The 17,441-nt window shown below is 37.4% G+C and overlaps 1 protein-coding gene across 1 annotated transcript; it reads left to right on the top strand.

The window, feature by feature from the left end:
* Positions 1–2,155: 2,155 nt before the first annotated feature.
* On the top strand, positions 2,156–17,218 carry LOC101604559 (T-complex protein 11 X-linked protein 2). Its single transcript, XM_004673208.3, is given in 7 exon segments — positions 2,156–2,266; positions 3,325–3,545; positions 5,524–5,660; positions 5,849–6,063; positions 6,163–6,344; positions 15,037–15,200; positions 16,983–17,218. Coding segments are annotated over 7 exon segments (1,251 nt in total). The 5' UTR covers positions 2,156–2,170.
* The last annotated feature ends 223 nt before the right edge of the window (positions 17,219–17,441 follow it).

The raw sequence follows: 17,441 nt of genomic DNA, 5'->3' as shown, positions 1-17,441 counted from the left end.
TGTTTAGGGAATGTTAAGAAAGACTCTTAACATTTGAGCTGAATTTTAGAGTATAAATAATCACTTTTTAGGTGATCTATGGTTAAAAGAACCTCCATTGAAAAAGAAAAGTGTCTTCAGTGGCATAGAATGGTGGAAAATATTTCTGTGCCCACCATAATTAGATTTTTATTTATTGTTGTAATACAACATATTAGGAGGAGGAAGTGTATAAAAGTAGGAGAATTGGTAGAATAGGCTCATGCATGGTCATTGAGACCAGTGTTAGATCTTAAAGGACTCTAAATGAATAGGCCATAGTGAATAGACTTGTATCTTGGGAAATCATTGATTTTAGACAAGATGTCACATTTTGGGGACATGGCAGCCACTTAGTAGACTACTATAGTTGTTTAAATAGGTGTGCATGGTAAATCATGATGGGTTTCAGATATATTTAGGAAAGAGTTTCTTGAATTTATTGACTAAATAGATAAAATGCACAAGGAGAAATTAATTAAGGGATTTAGCACATACTAGGTAAATAATAGTTAAAGGCTTCTTACAAACTGGATTGGTATATTAAGGGAGAAACTTTGACTTCATTTCATTTATTTTTGAATAATTTATATTTTAAGACAAACTTGCATATTTATTTTTAAAGACATTTTTAGGAAGAAAGGTAAGCTTTTTGATTTTTAGGATCAAGTGTAAATGAGCTATAGGTTTGAAGGGGGAAGACAATGAATTTCACTTTGTCCTTGCTGTTTGAAGCATTATCAGATACTTACCCAGACTTCAGACATGAAGGAAAAAGTGATATGTGGTACTTTGATTCAGGTGTTCCCCATAAACTTAGATATTCTGAATGTTAGGTTCCCAGTTGATGGAGACTTGGGAATTAATGCCTCCTGGAGGCAGTGTATTGTTGGGAACAGGCTTATGGGTATTATAGCCAGTGTCTCCTTGCCAGTGTTTGGCACACTATGCTAATGTCCACCTAATGTTGGCCAAGAGGTGATGTCCACTCTCTGCCATCATGGAGCTTCCCCTCGAGTCTGTAAGCCATAATAAAACCTTTATCCCACAAGCTGCTCTTGGTCAGGTGATTTCTGCCAGCAATGTGAACCTGACTGCAGCAGGATGATAAAGGACTATGCATGTGGAAATAGAAAGTAAGTCATATCTAAGAAAGATGTAGGTTCAATATAAGAAGTAAGGGTCCTAAATTTTAGTTTATGGTGCTTTGTATTACATGGAGAGAGCTCTAGAACCACAAGGTTCTTTCTTTTTCTTCTAATTCATCTTTTTTTTTTTTTAAGATAGAATCTCACTCTTGCCCCAGCTGTCCTGGAATTCAGTATGTAGTCCCAAATTGTACTTGAACTCTTGATGATATGCCTCCTTCTGCCTCCCTAGTGCTGGGATCAAACATGGCTTACACCTGGCTTAACTTTTCTTTTCTTTTCTTTTCTTTTCTTTTCTTTTCTTTTCTTTTCTTTTCTTTTCTTTTCTTTTCTTTTCTTTTCTTTTCTTTTCCTTTCCTTTCCTTTCCTTTCCTTTTATTTCCTTCCTTCCTTCCTTCCTTCCTTCCTTCCTTCCTTCCTTCCTTCCTTCCTTCCTTCCTTCCTTCCTTTCTCTCTCTCTCTCTTTCTTTCTTTCTTCTTTTATTGAGGTAGGGTCTCACTCTAGCCCAGTCTGACCTGGAATTCAATCTGTAGTCTCAAGATGGCCTCAAACTCACAGCAATTCTCCTACCTCTGCTTCCAAAGTACTGGGATTTAAAGTGTGTGCCACCACACATGAAAATTCTTTTCTCAATTGACAATTTTCATATTTGAACATAATATAAGTTTATAATAATTATCTTATACTTTCTTTTGTTCCCATTCCACTCCTTCCTGCCACTGAACTCCTTCTTCTTTACAGCTAGCCCTCTTTTAGTTTGATGTTTTTGTTTGCTGCTGATCTCCTTGTCAAATGTTGGACCTAATCAGTGCTTTTGCATCTGAGACTACCACAGTTTATTTAGCCCTTTTCAAATGCAAATATACATTATGCCTTTGATGAAATGGTTTTTCATGATTTTAAATGCAATTTGAGAAATCATGATCTTATATAAATTATCTAAGTTAAGATCATTGTTTTATTTAACCTTCTTAATAGTATGGACACAAAGTTTGTGGAGCAAATGTGTGAAGCATTTTGGGACCACCTGAAAGAACAACTGTCAAACACTCCTCCTGACTTCTCTTGTGTTCTTGAGCTTCTCATCAATATTAAGCATGTGAGTATTCAACTTTGAATGTATTGATATTAAAAATTCTTGGACCCTTTGACTAATAACCATTCCAAATATCTTAACTAAAGCAAACTTTCTGAACATAGATGTATCTACTTGTGTAATAGCCACATATTGTTGGGATGAAGTTTTAAACCAGGCACAGTTATGGGAGGAAGGAAATTTATTTGAAATTTACAGATCTATGGGAAGTTCCATAATGGCAGAAGAAGTTAGCCCCCTTTCACAGGACCAATGAGAGAGAGAGAGAGAGAGAGAGAGAGAGAGAGAGAGAGAGAGAGAGAGAGAAGCAAAAAGCAAAACCACCACCAGTGCAGGCAAGTACACTCCTGGAATCCAGGCAAAGCTCAAAAAACTTTACATATCTTTGAATTGGAATTCAAAATACACAACCCTAGGACCTACCCATGTCGACACCTTCTCCAGCTACGTGTCTATAGATATAAATTATAAAGTTTAACAAAATACTGAATATATTAGGGGCCAGTCAATTCAAACTACAAGTGGCTTCCATTTATTTGCATGAGATGAAATATACGAGCTAGGACATCACTATAATAACACAATATATTATTCAGTTTAACAATTTTTTACTGAACATAGAGAATGATAGAAGCACAGAGAATAATACCCTTGCTCATTAACAATGCTTATGTTTACATATTTTTTCAAGTGACCATTTAAGGACAAGTTGCTTATTTCACCTTCGTTCTTTGTCATGAAATAATCTTAAAAAAATCCCCATCCTTTATTAAGAATGTCTCATCATTTTGTGGCAGTATGTAATTTATGTTGTATCCTGCACTTATTTTGACAATGCTCTTGTATTCATTTATATTATTTATTTTTACCTTAAAATAATAATTACTGCTATAAATGATCTCAGTAATCTCTTAGATTGTAACTGTCTCCTAAGCAATGAGAAATAACACTCTAAGAAATTTAAACACTTTGAAAACAGTCTGGATGCCTTATCTTTATTCACTGGTGAAATTCCAGGATTCTCAACAGAATTTGGCTCCTTTGATTCTTTTTATGGGCAGATCTTGATAACACTGCTATTACCACGCCAGACTGGTCTAAGAAATGAGATTGAAGAAACTCTGAACATGGATCTCCTTAAACAGGAAACAGAACATGGAACTCTGGATTTTCCTCTTCTTTCTACCAATATCCTCCATGTGATGGCCTTATTATGTGTGCCATTTCGAGATGAAGCAGTACAGAATCTAGAGAGCATAAAAGATCCTGTGGAGTTACTGAGGTTAGAATCTAGATATGCTGTTTTAGCATATTCTCATTTGTTAATAATGTGATGCCACAGAATGAGTACATTATACAGATAACTTAATTATAGCTCCTGTTCTGGAAGTCCAAGTTTGAGGAGCTTTATATAGTGATGGATTTCTTGTTAGTAGAGTTCCAGTGTTTGTAAAGAGCACCACATGGTGAGAGAAAGCACACACATGTGTCCTAGTCTCTCTATTTTCTTTTGAAACCACTAGTTTTCACTCAAATCTTGGATAATGTCAATCATGTTCCAAAGTTTTCATTTATAAATACCACAGTTAATTTAAACCATCTTATTACCTCATAATAGAAATTGAAGTTCAGCATGACTTTTGACATGCCAAACTGTCTTCAGACCATTACTTGTGCTCTGAAATATATCTTAGATACCATGAAAGAAAACACTGTGCTAGATACCATGATATACCTCCCATAAATCTCTTAGGCTTGGGCACAATTAATTATAATTCTGTGCCACTTTATATCAAAGCCTGGCATTTATTCTGTTTTCCCAAAAGATAGTGTTTTGGGGTTTCTAATAAGTGTCATTATTATCACCTGAGATTTCATAAGAATTGCCCTTATTATCAATATTTATATCAGCATTCTTATTATAAAAGCACTTAAGTAATATCCATGACCAAATTTTAACTAGAGATAGTCTCTTCTTTTGATTCTTCACCTGAATCATTCACAATACTCAATTCATAGCTTTTTCTAGATTGCTCTCCTAAACTCTCCCAGATTCTGCCTATTACACAGTTCTAAAAAATACTTTTATATTTTGAGTATTGCAGATAGCAACAGTACTAATTATCAGTATTAGCTTTCTGCCTTAGTTCATTTTATTATACTGCAAAATACGTAAGAATAGGTATATTTTAAAGCAGAGACTTATTTCTTATATTTCTGGAGGGTAGGACACTTATTAGTGAGTTACTGCAACTGGTAAGGATGTTCTTGGTGCCAGAATGAAGAAAACTATTACAGAGTCAAGTAGAACTATGGATTGAATTCTAAGCCTCAAACCCTTTTATAACTAAACTTATTAACTCATTAAAAGGAATACTTCATAACCTAAACACATATCCTGTAAGCATTGTCACACTGAGGATTAAGTCTTTAAAAAAATATTTTCATTTGCAGGGAGGGAGGAAAGGAAGGAGAGAGATGGGGGGGGGATAAGAATGAGTGAGAATTGCATGTCAGGGCTTAACTACAAACTCCAGACATAGTTACCACTTTGTGCATCTGGCTTTAAGTGAGTACTGGGGAATTGTATGTAGGCAGTCAGGCTTTACAGGTAAGCACTTGCAGCTGCTGAGCCATCTCTCCAGTCCAAGGATTAAGTTTTTAACATGTGGAGTTTGGGGATACATTCAAATGACAGCATTTTGTAATTGAAGTAGGATTGTTGTTTTATAAGACTATTGTAACTCTAAAATACTGTAATTTTATGATTTATTCCCTTTTTGTTTTGGTATTCCAAGGACCAGTGTCTTGCTATAGCCCAGGCTGACCTGGAATTAACTATGTAGTATTGGGCTGGCCTTGAACTCATAGTGATTCTCCTGCCTTGGCCTCCCCAGGGCTAGGATTAAAGGCATGTGCCACCACAACTGGCATTTTTTTTCTTTGAATTTCATTTCTTAATAGGAGAGTTCCTTTCTTTCTTTCTTTCTTTCTTTCTTTCTTTCTTTCTTTCTTTCTTTCTTTCTTTCTTTCTTTCTTTCTTTCTTTCTTTCTTTCTTTCTTTCTTTCTTTACTTTCTTTTAGATAGGGTCCCTCTCTAGCCCAGGCTGGCCTGTAATTCACTATATAGGATCAGGCTGGCCTTGAACTTACAATGATCCTTCTACCTCAGCTTTCAAATGCTGGGATTAAGGACATGCTCCACCACACCTGGTGAGATTTTATGTCATAATTTAATATTTTATGTCTTTCTATGTCAGGGGTATCTTCCAGGTTTTGATCCTGATGAAAAGGGACATGGCAAATTATACTATCAGGAATGTTCAACCATATTTACAGGAACATTCTTTCCAGGATGAACGAGATGAATTTCAGAAACTCCTCAACAAGCAGCCCAGTATGTATAAAATTTAAGTAGAAGGGAAAAAAATGACTTGAATCTACTTTTTTATAATTCTTTGAATAGATGTTTTCTTGGATCAAGGGTATGGAGATTCTACATTTTTCTAAGATAAAAGACCTATAAAATCATTCTTGGCCCTAAAGCCTTAGAATTTGAAGATAGCATTCTCTTTTCTGTCATAGATCTCCTTAAGCGCACCACAAAATGGATAACCAGAGCAGCAACTGACCTCATCACACGGATGCGTGCTTCAAATGCTCCCAGCACCTCCCTTAGTATGGCATTATCATTTCCAGTCACAGAAGTTAACCCAGAACCTCCTAGTCTCACAATGGTGTTATACCAAGGCTACCTGAACCTTGTTCTCAGAGATCACGGAAATGAAGAATTTCCTGAAGTAGGAATATGTATTGGGGGCATTGTCATGTTGTTTTGTATTCAGCACCATCATTAGAATCCTCCTTTCCTGATAGCCTCTTCTTCTCTGCCTCACCAGACTCTGATGATGGACAGAGCACGACTACAGATCATGAAGGCGAAGTTGTACGATTTAACTATCCTGGCCTCAGTTCTGCTAGTAGCAAAAAGTTTCTCTTATGGTGTTTTATTCAGCTCACCCAAATTTGTGGAAAAACTGAAATGCATAACCATGGCATTAACTGAAGATTTTATCATCGAGTATGTTTCATAGATCTTTATTACAGTGAAAAATTATGGGGTGTTTGGGACACAGGAAGGCACTATATTTTAATATTATTCTTCATAAAGAGGGGCATTTGGGAACCGGGTTCAAAAATGAGTGTTGCTATCTTCAGTAAAATATAATCAGGCTTGAGATAGAAAAAAATCAAACTCATTTTATTTTCCACAGAGAATAGTGTGGAGGTTGGTTTGGTACAAATAATATTCATTGCTATGTTTGTTAAAGGTGAGTCATTGTATATGTCATAGGATGTCAGTAGATTTGTGTTATGGCCTCTCATAAGTTGATCATTTGATCAATCCTACTGATTTTATATAGCATACAGGGATTCCATCGTGTGGTGGTTTGATTCCATTGCCCCCCATAAGCTCATTTCATATATATATATATGTATGTATGTATGTATGTATGTATGTATACTTTTAAAGTTGGACTGAAAGCATTGTATTTTACATCATAGATGTTTATCAGTTTATGGGGGCTAGGGACAGAATGTGGTAGTTTGATATTCAGGTATCCTCCATAAACTTAGGTGTTCTAAATGCTAGGTTCCCAGCTGATGAAGATTTTGGAATTATCACCTCTCAGAGGCAGTGTATTGTTGGGGGCAGGCTTATCAGTATTAGTTTCCCCTTGTCAGTGTTTGACACACTATCCTATTGATGTGGTCCATCTGTTGTTAGCCAGGAGGCTGATGTCCACCCTCTGCTCATGCCACCATTTTATCCTGCCATGATGGAGCTTCCTTTCAAATCTGTAAGCCAAAATCAACCTTTTTTTTTCCCACAAGTTGCTCTTGGTCAGGTGATTTTTGCCAGACATGTCAACCTCACTGCAACACATACCAAAATAAAAAGTGAAATTAGAGATTCAAGTTTATTCATTTATTTTCAGTTTATGTGATTTACTGTGTTTTTCATTGGTAGTATTTCTGACTTTTTTCCAATAGCATTTCCTTTTCCTTATTCATGTCTTATATTGACCTCCTTATTTCATTAAATTGGTTTCCTGTGAATATTTTGATTCCTTTTATTTCCTCTTTATTTCTTTGAGTATATATATATACAAAATCATTCTTTTAAAATCTTTCTCAGGCATTTCCTCTAAATCAGTCTCACATGAGTTCATTTCTGATGGATTTATAATTATTGGTGGAATTATATTGTCTTAATTTTTTGTGTATCTTGTATTATAATGTACATATTTTTGCATCTTAGATTTATTTTATGTTTGGGTTTTCAAATTATCTGCAGTATTCTTATATGTATCCATCAATTTGATGTTATTTATCTTCACTGTAGGAGCTTAAGGTGCTAGGTGTGGCTCTTAAAGACTCTCAGAGTAACCACAAAGTGACTGTAGGTGTTGCATTGGCCTGCTATGTGAGTATTCTAGGAGGCTGGATGGAAGAAAATACAGGCAAATTCTAAAATTTAACTGAACAATATACACATTCATTGACAAACAGTAGGCTGTAGCTGCCAGAATTAACATCTGGGTCCTCTGTTCTGTTTCATTGATCTCCATGTCTGTCTTTGTGATAGTACCATGCTGTTTTTATTACTATGGCTTTGTAATGTAGCTTAAAATCCAGTATAGTGATACCACCAGCCTTAAATTTGTTGCTCAAAATTGTTTTGGCTAAGATGCACAAGGGGGTGCACACATCTGGAGTTCGTTTGCAGAGGCTGGAAGCCCTGGTGCGCCCATTCTCTCTCTCTTCCTCTGTCTTTCTCTCTGTGTCTGTCGCTCTCAAATAAAAATAAATAAATAAATAAAAATTGTTTTGGCTATTCAAGGACTTTTGTGCTTCCAAATGAATTTTAGGATTGTTTTTTATGTTTCCATGAAGAATGCCATCGGAATATTAATGTGGATCACATTAAATGTGTAGATTGCTTTTGGTAAGATTGACATTTTCACAATATTGATTCTTCCAATCCAAGGACATGGGATGTCTTTCCATTTCTTATTGTCTTCTGCAATTTCTCACTTGAATGTTTTAAAATTCTCATCATAGAGATCCAGTGCTTTCTTGGTTAGGTTTATTCCAAGGTACTTCATTTATTTTTTGAGGCAATAGTGAATGGGAGAGAGTCCCTGATTTCATCCTCTGCATATTTGTTGCTAGCTTATAGGAAAGCTACTGCTTTCTGTGTGTTTATCTTGTATACTGCTATATTGCTAAAATTATTTATTAGCTTTTATAGTTTTCTAATAGAGTCTTTAGGGTCCTTTGTGTATAGAATCATATCATCTGCAAATAATGGTAATTTTATCTCTTCCTTTCCAATTTGTATCCCTTTTATGAGCATATCTTACCTTATTGCTATAGCTAAGACTTCCAGTACTATATTAATTAGAAAGGGGGGCAGTGGACACCCTTGTCTTGTTCCTGAATTTAGTGGAAAAGTTTCAAGTTTTTCCTCAGTTAGTATTATGTTGGCTGTAGGTTTGTCATAAATAACTTTTATTATGTTGAGATATTTTCCTTCTATTCTCAGTTTCTGTAAGACTTTTACCATGAAGGGATATTAGACTTTGTAAAATGCCTTTTCTCCATATACTGAGATGATCATATGATTTTTGTCCTTCAGTCTATTTATACTATATATTGCATTTATCAGTTTGTGAATGTTGAACCATCCCTGTATCTCTGGGATAAAGTGTACTTGGATGGGGTGAATAATCTTTCTCATATATTCTTGTATTCTGTGTTCCAGTATTTTGTTGAGAATTTTTGCATCTAGGTTCATGAGGGAGATTGGTCTGTAATTTTCTTTTTCTGTTCTGTCTTCATCTGGTTTTGGTATCAGGATGTTGCTGACTTTGTAGAAGGAGTTCAGTAGAATTCCTTCCTTTTCTATATTATGGAAAAGTTTGGGAAGCAGTGGTGTTAGTTCTTCCATGGAGGTCTGGTAAAATTCACCAGTGAATATATCTGGGCCTGGATTTTTTTTTTTTAAATTTGGGAGACTTTTCATAACTGCTTGGTAGTCTGTACCTGTTATAGGTCTATTTGAGCAGTTTATCTCATCTTGATTTAATTTTGGCAGGTCGTATGAATCAAGGAAATCATCCATTTCGTTCAGATTTTCAAACTTAGAAGCACATATATTCTTAAAGCATGTCCTTATGATTTTCTGAATTTCCTTGGTATCTGTTGTAATGGTGCCTTTTTCATCTCTCATTTTATTAATTCTCATCTTTTCTCTCTTTCATCTGGTCAGATTTGCTAAGGGTTTATCAATCTTATTTATCCTTTCAAAGAACCAACTATTTGTTTCATTAATTCTTTGGATTATTATTTTGGTTTATATTTTATTAATTTCTGCCCTAATCATTTTTTTTCTATATACTGATTTTTTGCTTTCCTTATTCTTTGACCTCTTTGAACATATTTATAATCATTCTTTTGAACTCTTTCTCAGGCATTTCCTCTAACTCGTTCTCACTGGAGGACATTTCTGATGCATTAATACTTTTAGGTGGATTTATATCGTCTTGCTTTTTAGTGTTTCATGTGTTATAATGTATATACTTTTGCATCTTGGATTAAGCTAATGCTTGGATTTTCTAGCTAGCTGGGTATTCTTAGCTGTATCAATTGATTTGATGTAATATATTTTCAGGGTAGGAGCTTAAGGTGTTAGGTGTGGCTCTTAAAATTCTCAGAGTATCTACAAAGATGTTCTTAGGGGTTGAGTTTCCCTGCTATAGGAGTATTCAAGCAGGCTGAGTGGAATAAAATACAGGTAGATTCTAAAATTTAACTAAACACTGTACACATTCAATCAAAAACAGCCCCGAGTATGTATGCAGGAGTAGTTATTATAACGACCAGATCCTCTATCAACAAAGAGGTTAAGATTTCTGGTCTGTTGGGGATCCAAGTCAGCTTGCGACCAAGTGAGACCCTTCCCTGGTGCAATCCCAGTTACCTTGGATGATTTTGGTCTCAGTCAAGTTGCTGCCTGGGTCGTCGGGCTGCTGTTCTGATTTCTGGAGCTGGGCACTGGCTTTTCCTGTGGGGCAAACTGAGCCTGGCAAGTGTGGCCCTGCAGATCAGCACCCCTGCTGCTGGAACTGCTGCTGCTCAAGCTGCCACTGCTGCTGCTGCTGAAGGTGCTGCTGCTGGACCCACTGCTGCTGCCACCTCTGCTGCTGCTGTAGCTGCCACTGCTGGAGCCACCACTGCTGCTGAAGCTACTGCTGCTGTGTCCACTGCCGCTGCTCCCACTGAAGCTGCTGCTGCTGGGTCTGCCGCTGCTGCTGCTCCTAGGTCTGCTGCTGCTGGGTCTTCCACTGCTGCCGCTCCTAGGTCTGCTGCTGCTGGGGCTGCTGTTACTGGTGCCAGAGCCACTGATGTTGCTGCTGAACTCTGCTCCTGCTTGGGTCCCACTGTTGGCTCAAGTTGGCGTGGCCTGGTCCCGGGAACTATGATCTGTTTGCTGGAGCTGGGCTCAGGCAGTGGGAGAGGGGAGGGAGCTGCAGCTGCTCTGGTTCTCTCACTACTCCAGGTGTTCTTCTACCTCACGGTCTGCTCCTCTGCTGCTCGCTGCCGCTCTCCCCTCATGTTTCCCGAGTTGCAGAGAGCACGGTGTGAGGGGAAGCTCCCGCACCTGGCTTTTCCTGCAGCTGGAGCCAAGCCTGGCGGCTTTCTGGTGCGCCGCTGTGGTTGGCCGAGCTGACGGAGCCGCTTTTGCCGGCCTGTGCGGGCTCTGGATGCTCTGGATCTCTTCTACCTCTCTGCTGCCACTTCAATTTCCTATATACCTCACTTTTTAGTAAAAGTTTGTATTTTGCTGAGTTTTTTTTGGTCTTTTTTCCCCCCTAGGCTGCTTTGGTGTGGTACCTACGCCGCCATCTTAACTGGAAGTCTGGCTTTCCTTATTCTTCTTTATTTTCTAAGAATTTAAGGTGAAGCAGTAAATTGTTTACTTGTGAACACTCTAATTTCTTTCTTTCTTTCTACTTTTTTTGAGGTAGGTTCTCACTTTAGCTCAGACTGACCTGAAATTCACTACATAGTCTCAGGACAGCCTAAAAATCATGGCAATCCTCTTACCTCTGCCTCCCAAGTACTAGGATTAAAGATATGTACCACCACACTTGGCTTCTCTAATTTCTTAATGTAGGCACTTAGAGCTATGAATTTGTGGAAAAACTGAAATGCATAACCCTCATAGGACTGTCTTCATTGTGTCCCAAAGGTTTTGGTATGCTGTATTCTCATCATAATTTGATTCTATGAATTTATTTATTTCCTATTTGATTTCTTCTATGTCCCATTCATAATTCAATTGTGTACTGTTTAGTCTCCATGAATTTCTGTATGGTCTGTAGTTTTTCTTGTTGCTGATTTGTCGCTTAATTCCTTTGTGGTCAGATAGAGTACAAGGGATTATTGAAATTTTCCTGTATTTGTTATTATTTACTTTCTGTCATAATATATGGTCTATTTTGGAGAATGTTCCATGTGCTGCTGAAAAAACTATATATTCTGCAGCATTTATATGGAATGTTCTGTAGATATCTGTTAGGTACTTTTGTTCCATGACATCATTTAATCCAGTGTTCTCTCTGTTTATTTTTTGCTGGGATGGCCTGTCAATTGGTGGGAGTTGAGCATTGAAGTCACCAACTACAATTGTATTTGGTGTTATCTGTGACCATATGTCTAATAGTGTTTATTGATGAAACTGGGAACCTCCATGTTAGGTGCATACATGCTTAGGACTGTAATGTCCTTCTGTTCCTTTAATCAGTATAAAGGGACCTTATTTATCTTTACTCACTAAAATTGGTTTGAAGTCTATCCTTTTATATATTAGGATTGCAACCCCTGCTTGTTTTTTTTGTTTGAAATACCAATTTCCATCCTTTTTCCCTAAGACAGTGTCTATCTTTTATTGAGAGTTGTGTTTCATGGAGGCAACAAACAGAAGGATTCTGCATTTTAATTCAGTCTGCAAGCCTGTCTTTTGGTTGGGGCATTGATGACATTGATATTAAGAGTTATTATTGAAATGTATATGTTCATTCTCACCATTCTTCTTGTTTAGTAGTACTTCCTGATTTCCTTTTACTCTATTGTTTCAACTGTTATTTGAGTATTATTTTTCCTGTTTCCTCATGTGTGTGCTTTGCTTTCTCCTCAGCTTGAAGGATTCCCTCAAGTACTTTTGATAGATATGGCTTTGTTGTCATGAAGTCCTTTAGCATGTTTTTGTTGTGGAATGTCCTTATTTCTCCTTCAATCTGGATAGATAGCTTTGCAGGATAAAATAATCTTGGTTGATAGTTGTTATCTTTTAGAACTTGGAATACATAATCCCAAACCCTTCTGGCTTTGAAAGTTTGTGTTGAGTAATCTGCTGTGATCCTAATTATATTGCCTTTATAGGTGACTTGCTTTTGATCTCTAACTGCTTTCAATATATTTTCTTTGGTTTGCATGTTTAGTAGTTTAATTATAACATGGCAAGGAAAGGGTCTTTCCAGGTTTTTCCTGTTTGGTGTTCTAAAAGCTTACAGTATCTACATTGGAATTTCTTTCCAAATTTGGGGAAAGTTTTCTTCTGTGATTTTGTTGAAAACTCCTACTATGCCTTTGGAGTGAAATTCTTCTACTATACCCTGAATTCTTATGTTTGATCTTTTCATGGTGGCCCAAATATCTTGAAATTCCCCTTCATACTTTCCTATTAGCTTATCTTTCTCTTTGTTGGACTATATTAGATCCGACACCTGGTCTTCTACTTTAGATATTCTGTTTCCTCCTTTATCCATTATACTGGTGAGACTTTCCACAGATTTTATTTGTGTTTTTCTGTGCTAGAATTTCTGCCTGATTTTTCTTCAGTATTTCTATTTCCTTCCTCATGTCTTATCATGACCTCCTTATTTAATTAAGTTGCTTTCCTGTGTTCTCTTTGAATTTCATCAGGAGTTTGTTTTCTTCTTTAATTCCTTTGTTTTATCCTTTGATTCCTTTGGTTTCTTCTTTGATTTCTTTGAGTATAGATGAAATCATTTTATTTTGATAAATCTTTGTCAGGCATTTCATCTAAAAAAGTCTCATTGGGGGTCATTTATGATGGATTTTTAATATTTGGTGGGGTTGTGTTATCTTAATTCTTTGTGTTTCTCGTAGACTTAGAAATCCAACATTATGTACCTTCAGAATAGGAGTTTAAGGTGCCAAGGATAGCTCTTGTACTCTAATTAAACCTTAGAAGTAATCATAGGTTTTGAATTTACCTGTTATTCAAGTATCCTAGTGGGCTGGGTGGAGCAATTTACTGGCCAAATTCTAAAATTCAACTGAGCAACATATACATTCAATAACAACCAACACTGAGATGCAAGTGTGGGGATTGAAACAAACAGATAACCTTATAAAGCCAAAATCCATAAGGGTGTGCGTCACTCTACACCCTTAGTCCTGTCAGCTGGGTGGTTGAGACTTCTGTTGTGAAATAGGTTTCAGGTCAGCTTGGGTATGAATCAGACCCTGCCCCTGATAATAACAGAAAAAAAAGGCCCTATGAATCTGAAAGCCTCAAAGGCAGCAATAGTCAACCCCCAAATACAACTTAGTTGAAAATGGTAAAGCACGCAACAAATATGTAACCCATAACCTGCCCTGACATGGAAAGAGAGATTAGCACTTCTAGTGCAGGCTTATGCACCTGCTTTTTTGTCAGTTGGCCTTGTTACCTTTTTGGGTGGCTTCCAATCTCACTATTGTTGAGTGCCCACCTTTATCCCTCCGTGTTATGATGTCAGGCTGGTGCTCTGATCAGCTGTGCTGGATGTCCTGCTGCCAGGTGCTGAATGCATTCTTTGGCGGTTCATGGTTCTGATGGTTGGGGGATGGGAGAATGCAGGAAGCCTTGAATTGTACTGTAACTGCTCAGCTGGTCCCACCTGTGTCCCTTTCAGCAGCTCTTTAGCTCATCTTTGTTGTCTCCCCTTCAGGTTTGATGAGGTTGGAAAATCCCCATGTTCGTTCTTTGTTCCTGCTGCTGGGCACCAGGGCCAGGCAGGTGCACGGATCTGTGTAAGCTACAAGCACCTCCATTGGATTCTAGCTGGTTTCTTCCTTCCTGGTAGATATTGGTCTCTCCTGCTTCTCTTCTGTGGCTGATGTAAACTTATACACCTTCACTTTTTGGAAGAAAATTGTATTTTGCTGTGGTTTTGCTTAAATCCCTCCCTAGGCTGGTTTGGTGTGACTCGTCATCTTACCCAAACAACAATGTCTTATACACCTTCACTTTTTAGTAGAAAAGTGTATTTTGCTATTTTTTCCCCTTTTCTTCCCTACACTGCTTTAACGTGGTTCCTATGCCACCATCTTAATGGGATGTCCTCGTATTTTCATTTTAGTTGGTAAAGTAGGGAGAGCAACTATAAAAGATACCTAAAAAAAATCTTTTGGCAAGAAGAATGTTGTGTAGATACTAGGGTATATAATACAAACATATTAGTTGGTTCTTTGAAGGGAAACAATGAAAATATTCCACATGTCCACTCATTCATGCTATCTATTGATAGCAGAAATGCACAGTTATTTTTGGGTGGGTCTGGGTTATGGTATGGGGATTTCTGGGTTTTGTCCCTATGCCAAGGCAACTCTGTTTTCTGTTCTTTATGATCTAGGCCTGAAGAAGTTATGCGACGTGTAAGTGAACAGGTGTCTGAAGAAATCCATCAAGGCCTCAAGGACAAAGGTCTCAAAGCTTTGAGCCGTAAAAATAGAGCATCTCTTGTAGGCCAACTCCAGAACATTGCTAAGAAAGAAAACGATGTTCGTATCATTATTGGTAAGTGTCCCCATGATATTTGTGGTGACAAATAGCAAGAATAATATGTTGGGAGGGCAGGCAGACTCTGCTCTCATGTGTGTGCTTTGCTTGAAAAAGTGAGTTAGTGACCCATTTAAAATGGAAAAGTGGGACTTATGGTCCAGAGGGCATCTGCCTAACCACACTGCACCTCCTAGGGAAGGAAAGATAGATGCAGATCCTAAGGATAGAACCAGCCCATCACACCGCATAGAGGCCCCAGCTGAAATTAAGAGTAATTGGGAAATAAGCAAGAGTGCTGTTCTCTTGGTGAAATGGGCACCAGCACAAGGGTGAAGGAGATCAACACAGAGAACAATCAACACCTACCAAATCAGATATCCAGAGACACAGAGGCTCCCAAAACCTCATCACTGAAGCAGACCTAAAACAAACCCAACATGGCTCAGGGAGATTTGCAGAAGTGGGGGCAGAATTTGCAGAAGTGGGGGCAGAAAGAATGTCAGAGCCACACAGTGGGTCATGATACACAGAGACATTTCCTCCTACCCATAACTGATGGCCAACCCCACAATGCACAACCCATATTTGCCAATGAGTAGGGTCCCTGTGGAGGGGGCAGAACAGAGAGGAGGCTAACAATGGTACAAACTTGACTGATTACACTGAGTACAAAACTAATTAAAAATAAATAAATAAAAAGAAAAATGGAAAAGCATGCTAGAGAGATGACTTAGCAGTTAAGGTGCTTTCCTGCAATCCTAAGGACCCAATTTGGATTTCCCCATTACTCATGTAAGCCACATGCACAAGGTGGCACATGTGTCTGGAGCTAGAGCCTCTGGCACACCCGTTCTCTTTCAGTCTCTCAATAAATTAAAAAAAAAAATGGAAAAGCATGATAATTTTAGGTAGTATTTGTTATGTACTTGTTAAGTTCTTGTTACATAAGGTTGAACTAGATTTATTTTCAGTGTAAAGAGCAAATATATCATTTTAACTTTCAGTGTAAATATGGAGTTTAAATCAACAATAAGTCATTCTTGGCGTTTATGTTAATACGGCCCAAGTTCAATGTTAGAAAACTATGTCTTTACCACATGGCTGAAGGTACCATATATATTGGTCCCTTTTACCCTTCTTGGATATGTTACTATGTTATGCTGTAGAAGATGTTTCACTGTGCAATGGAAGTAATAATTTGACCAGCTTTCTTTTACTTCAATATTTTATAGTCTAGTTTGGGAATATTGGTACACTGGCTTTAATATATGTTCTTAGCATTTCAGGTATAAATAGACCATATTAAGTAAACTGCATACTTGCATACTAGTATCTCATTTATAGATTGGTATAGTATTTTTTATAAGCTCATCTGATGACTGTAACCTGTATCAAACATACTAATCATATTTAATCACCACTGTGTGTGTGTGTGTGTGTGTGTGTGTGTGTGTGTGTGTGTTTAGGTATGTATGTGCATGTGTTTTTAGGTGTGTGTATATGCATTTGACTAGGGATTAAGGTCAATGACTTGCACATGCTAGGCAAATGTTCTACCACTAAGTTGCACCTCAATTCCTAGCTCATCATATTTTGATAATTCACTATCTTTGGTGCTGGATGACAATTCTTCACCTAAAACAGAATTTACAAAAATCCAATTTATGTGACATAAAAAAGTATTGTATTCACTCATTTAAAATTTAGTTAATATAAAACTTTGGTGAGAAGAAAGCATGGCATGAATTTCTTGTGAAACCTTTCATCCCATATTCTTTTATTTTTCTTTGTTGACAGAACAACGAATCCATTTGTTTCTCAAACGTTGTCTGGTTCGTGGCATGCAGGAATCTCTTATAAATTCTGCTGGAGGCCTTCTTTTCATTGAAGCGGAGTTGGCTGAACTAGGCTGGAAGTTTGTCAACCTAATGCACCATAATCAGGACGTATTTAGTCCATACTATGCTGACATCCTAAAAGATGTTCTCTCCTCACCAAATCTGGAAGAAAATGATATGTAACCTGTCAAATAGACCAATGGTCCCCAGTCCTGACAATAGGTATTCAGAGGAGAGATCTCACTCTGTTTGTCGATTATATCACCTATGACAAGCAAAGCAGGCATTCCTCATGACAGCCAGGACATACCTACCAGGGTCAAACATGAACATCAATGACTCCTCCATTAATAAATGAGCTGCAAGGATATTTCAGTGTCTTCTTCATAGAGTTGAAATCAAGTCTTATGTCATATTT

The sequence above is a fragment of the Jaculus jaculus genome, chromosome X (genome assembly GCF_020740685.1).
Source record: "Jaculus jaculus isolate mJacJac1 chromosome X, mJacJac1.mat.Y.cur, whole genome shotgun sequence".
In the NCBI taxonomy this organism is placed as follows: domain Eukaryota; kingdom Metazoa; phylum Chordata; class Mammalia; order Rodentia; family Dipodidae; genus Jaculus; species Jaculus jaculus.
This window is presented reverse-complemented; position numbering and strand designations above follow the sequence as displayed.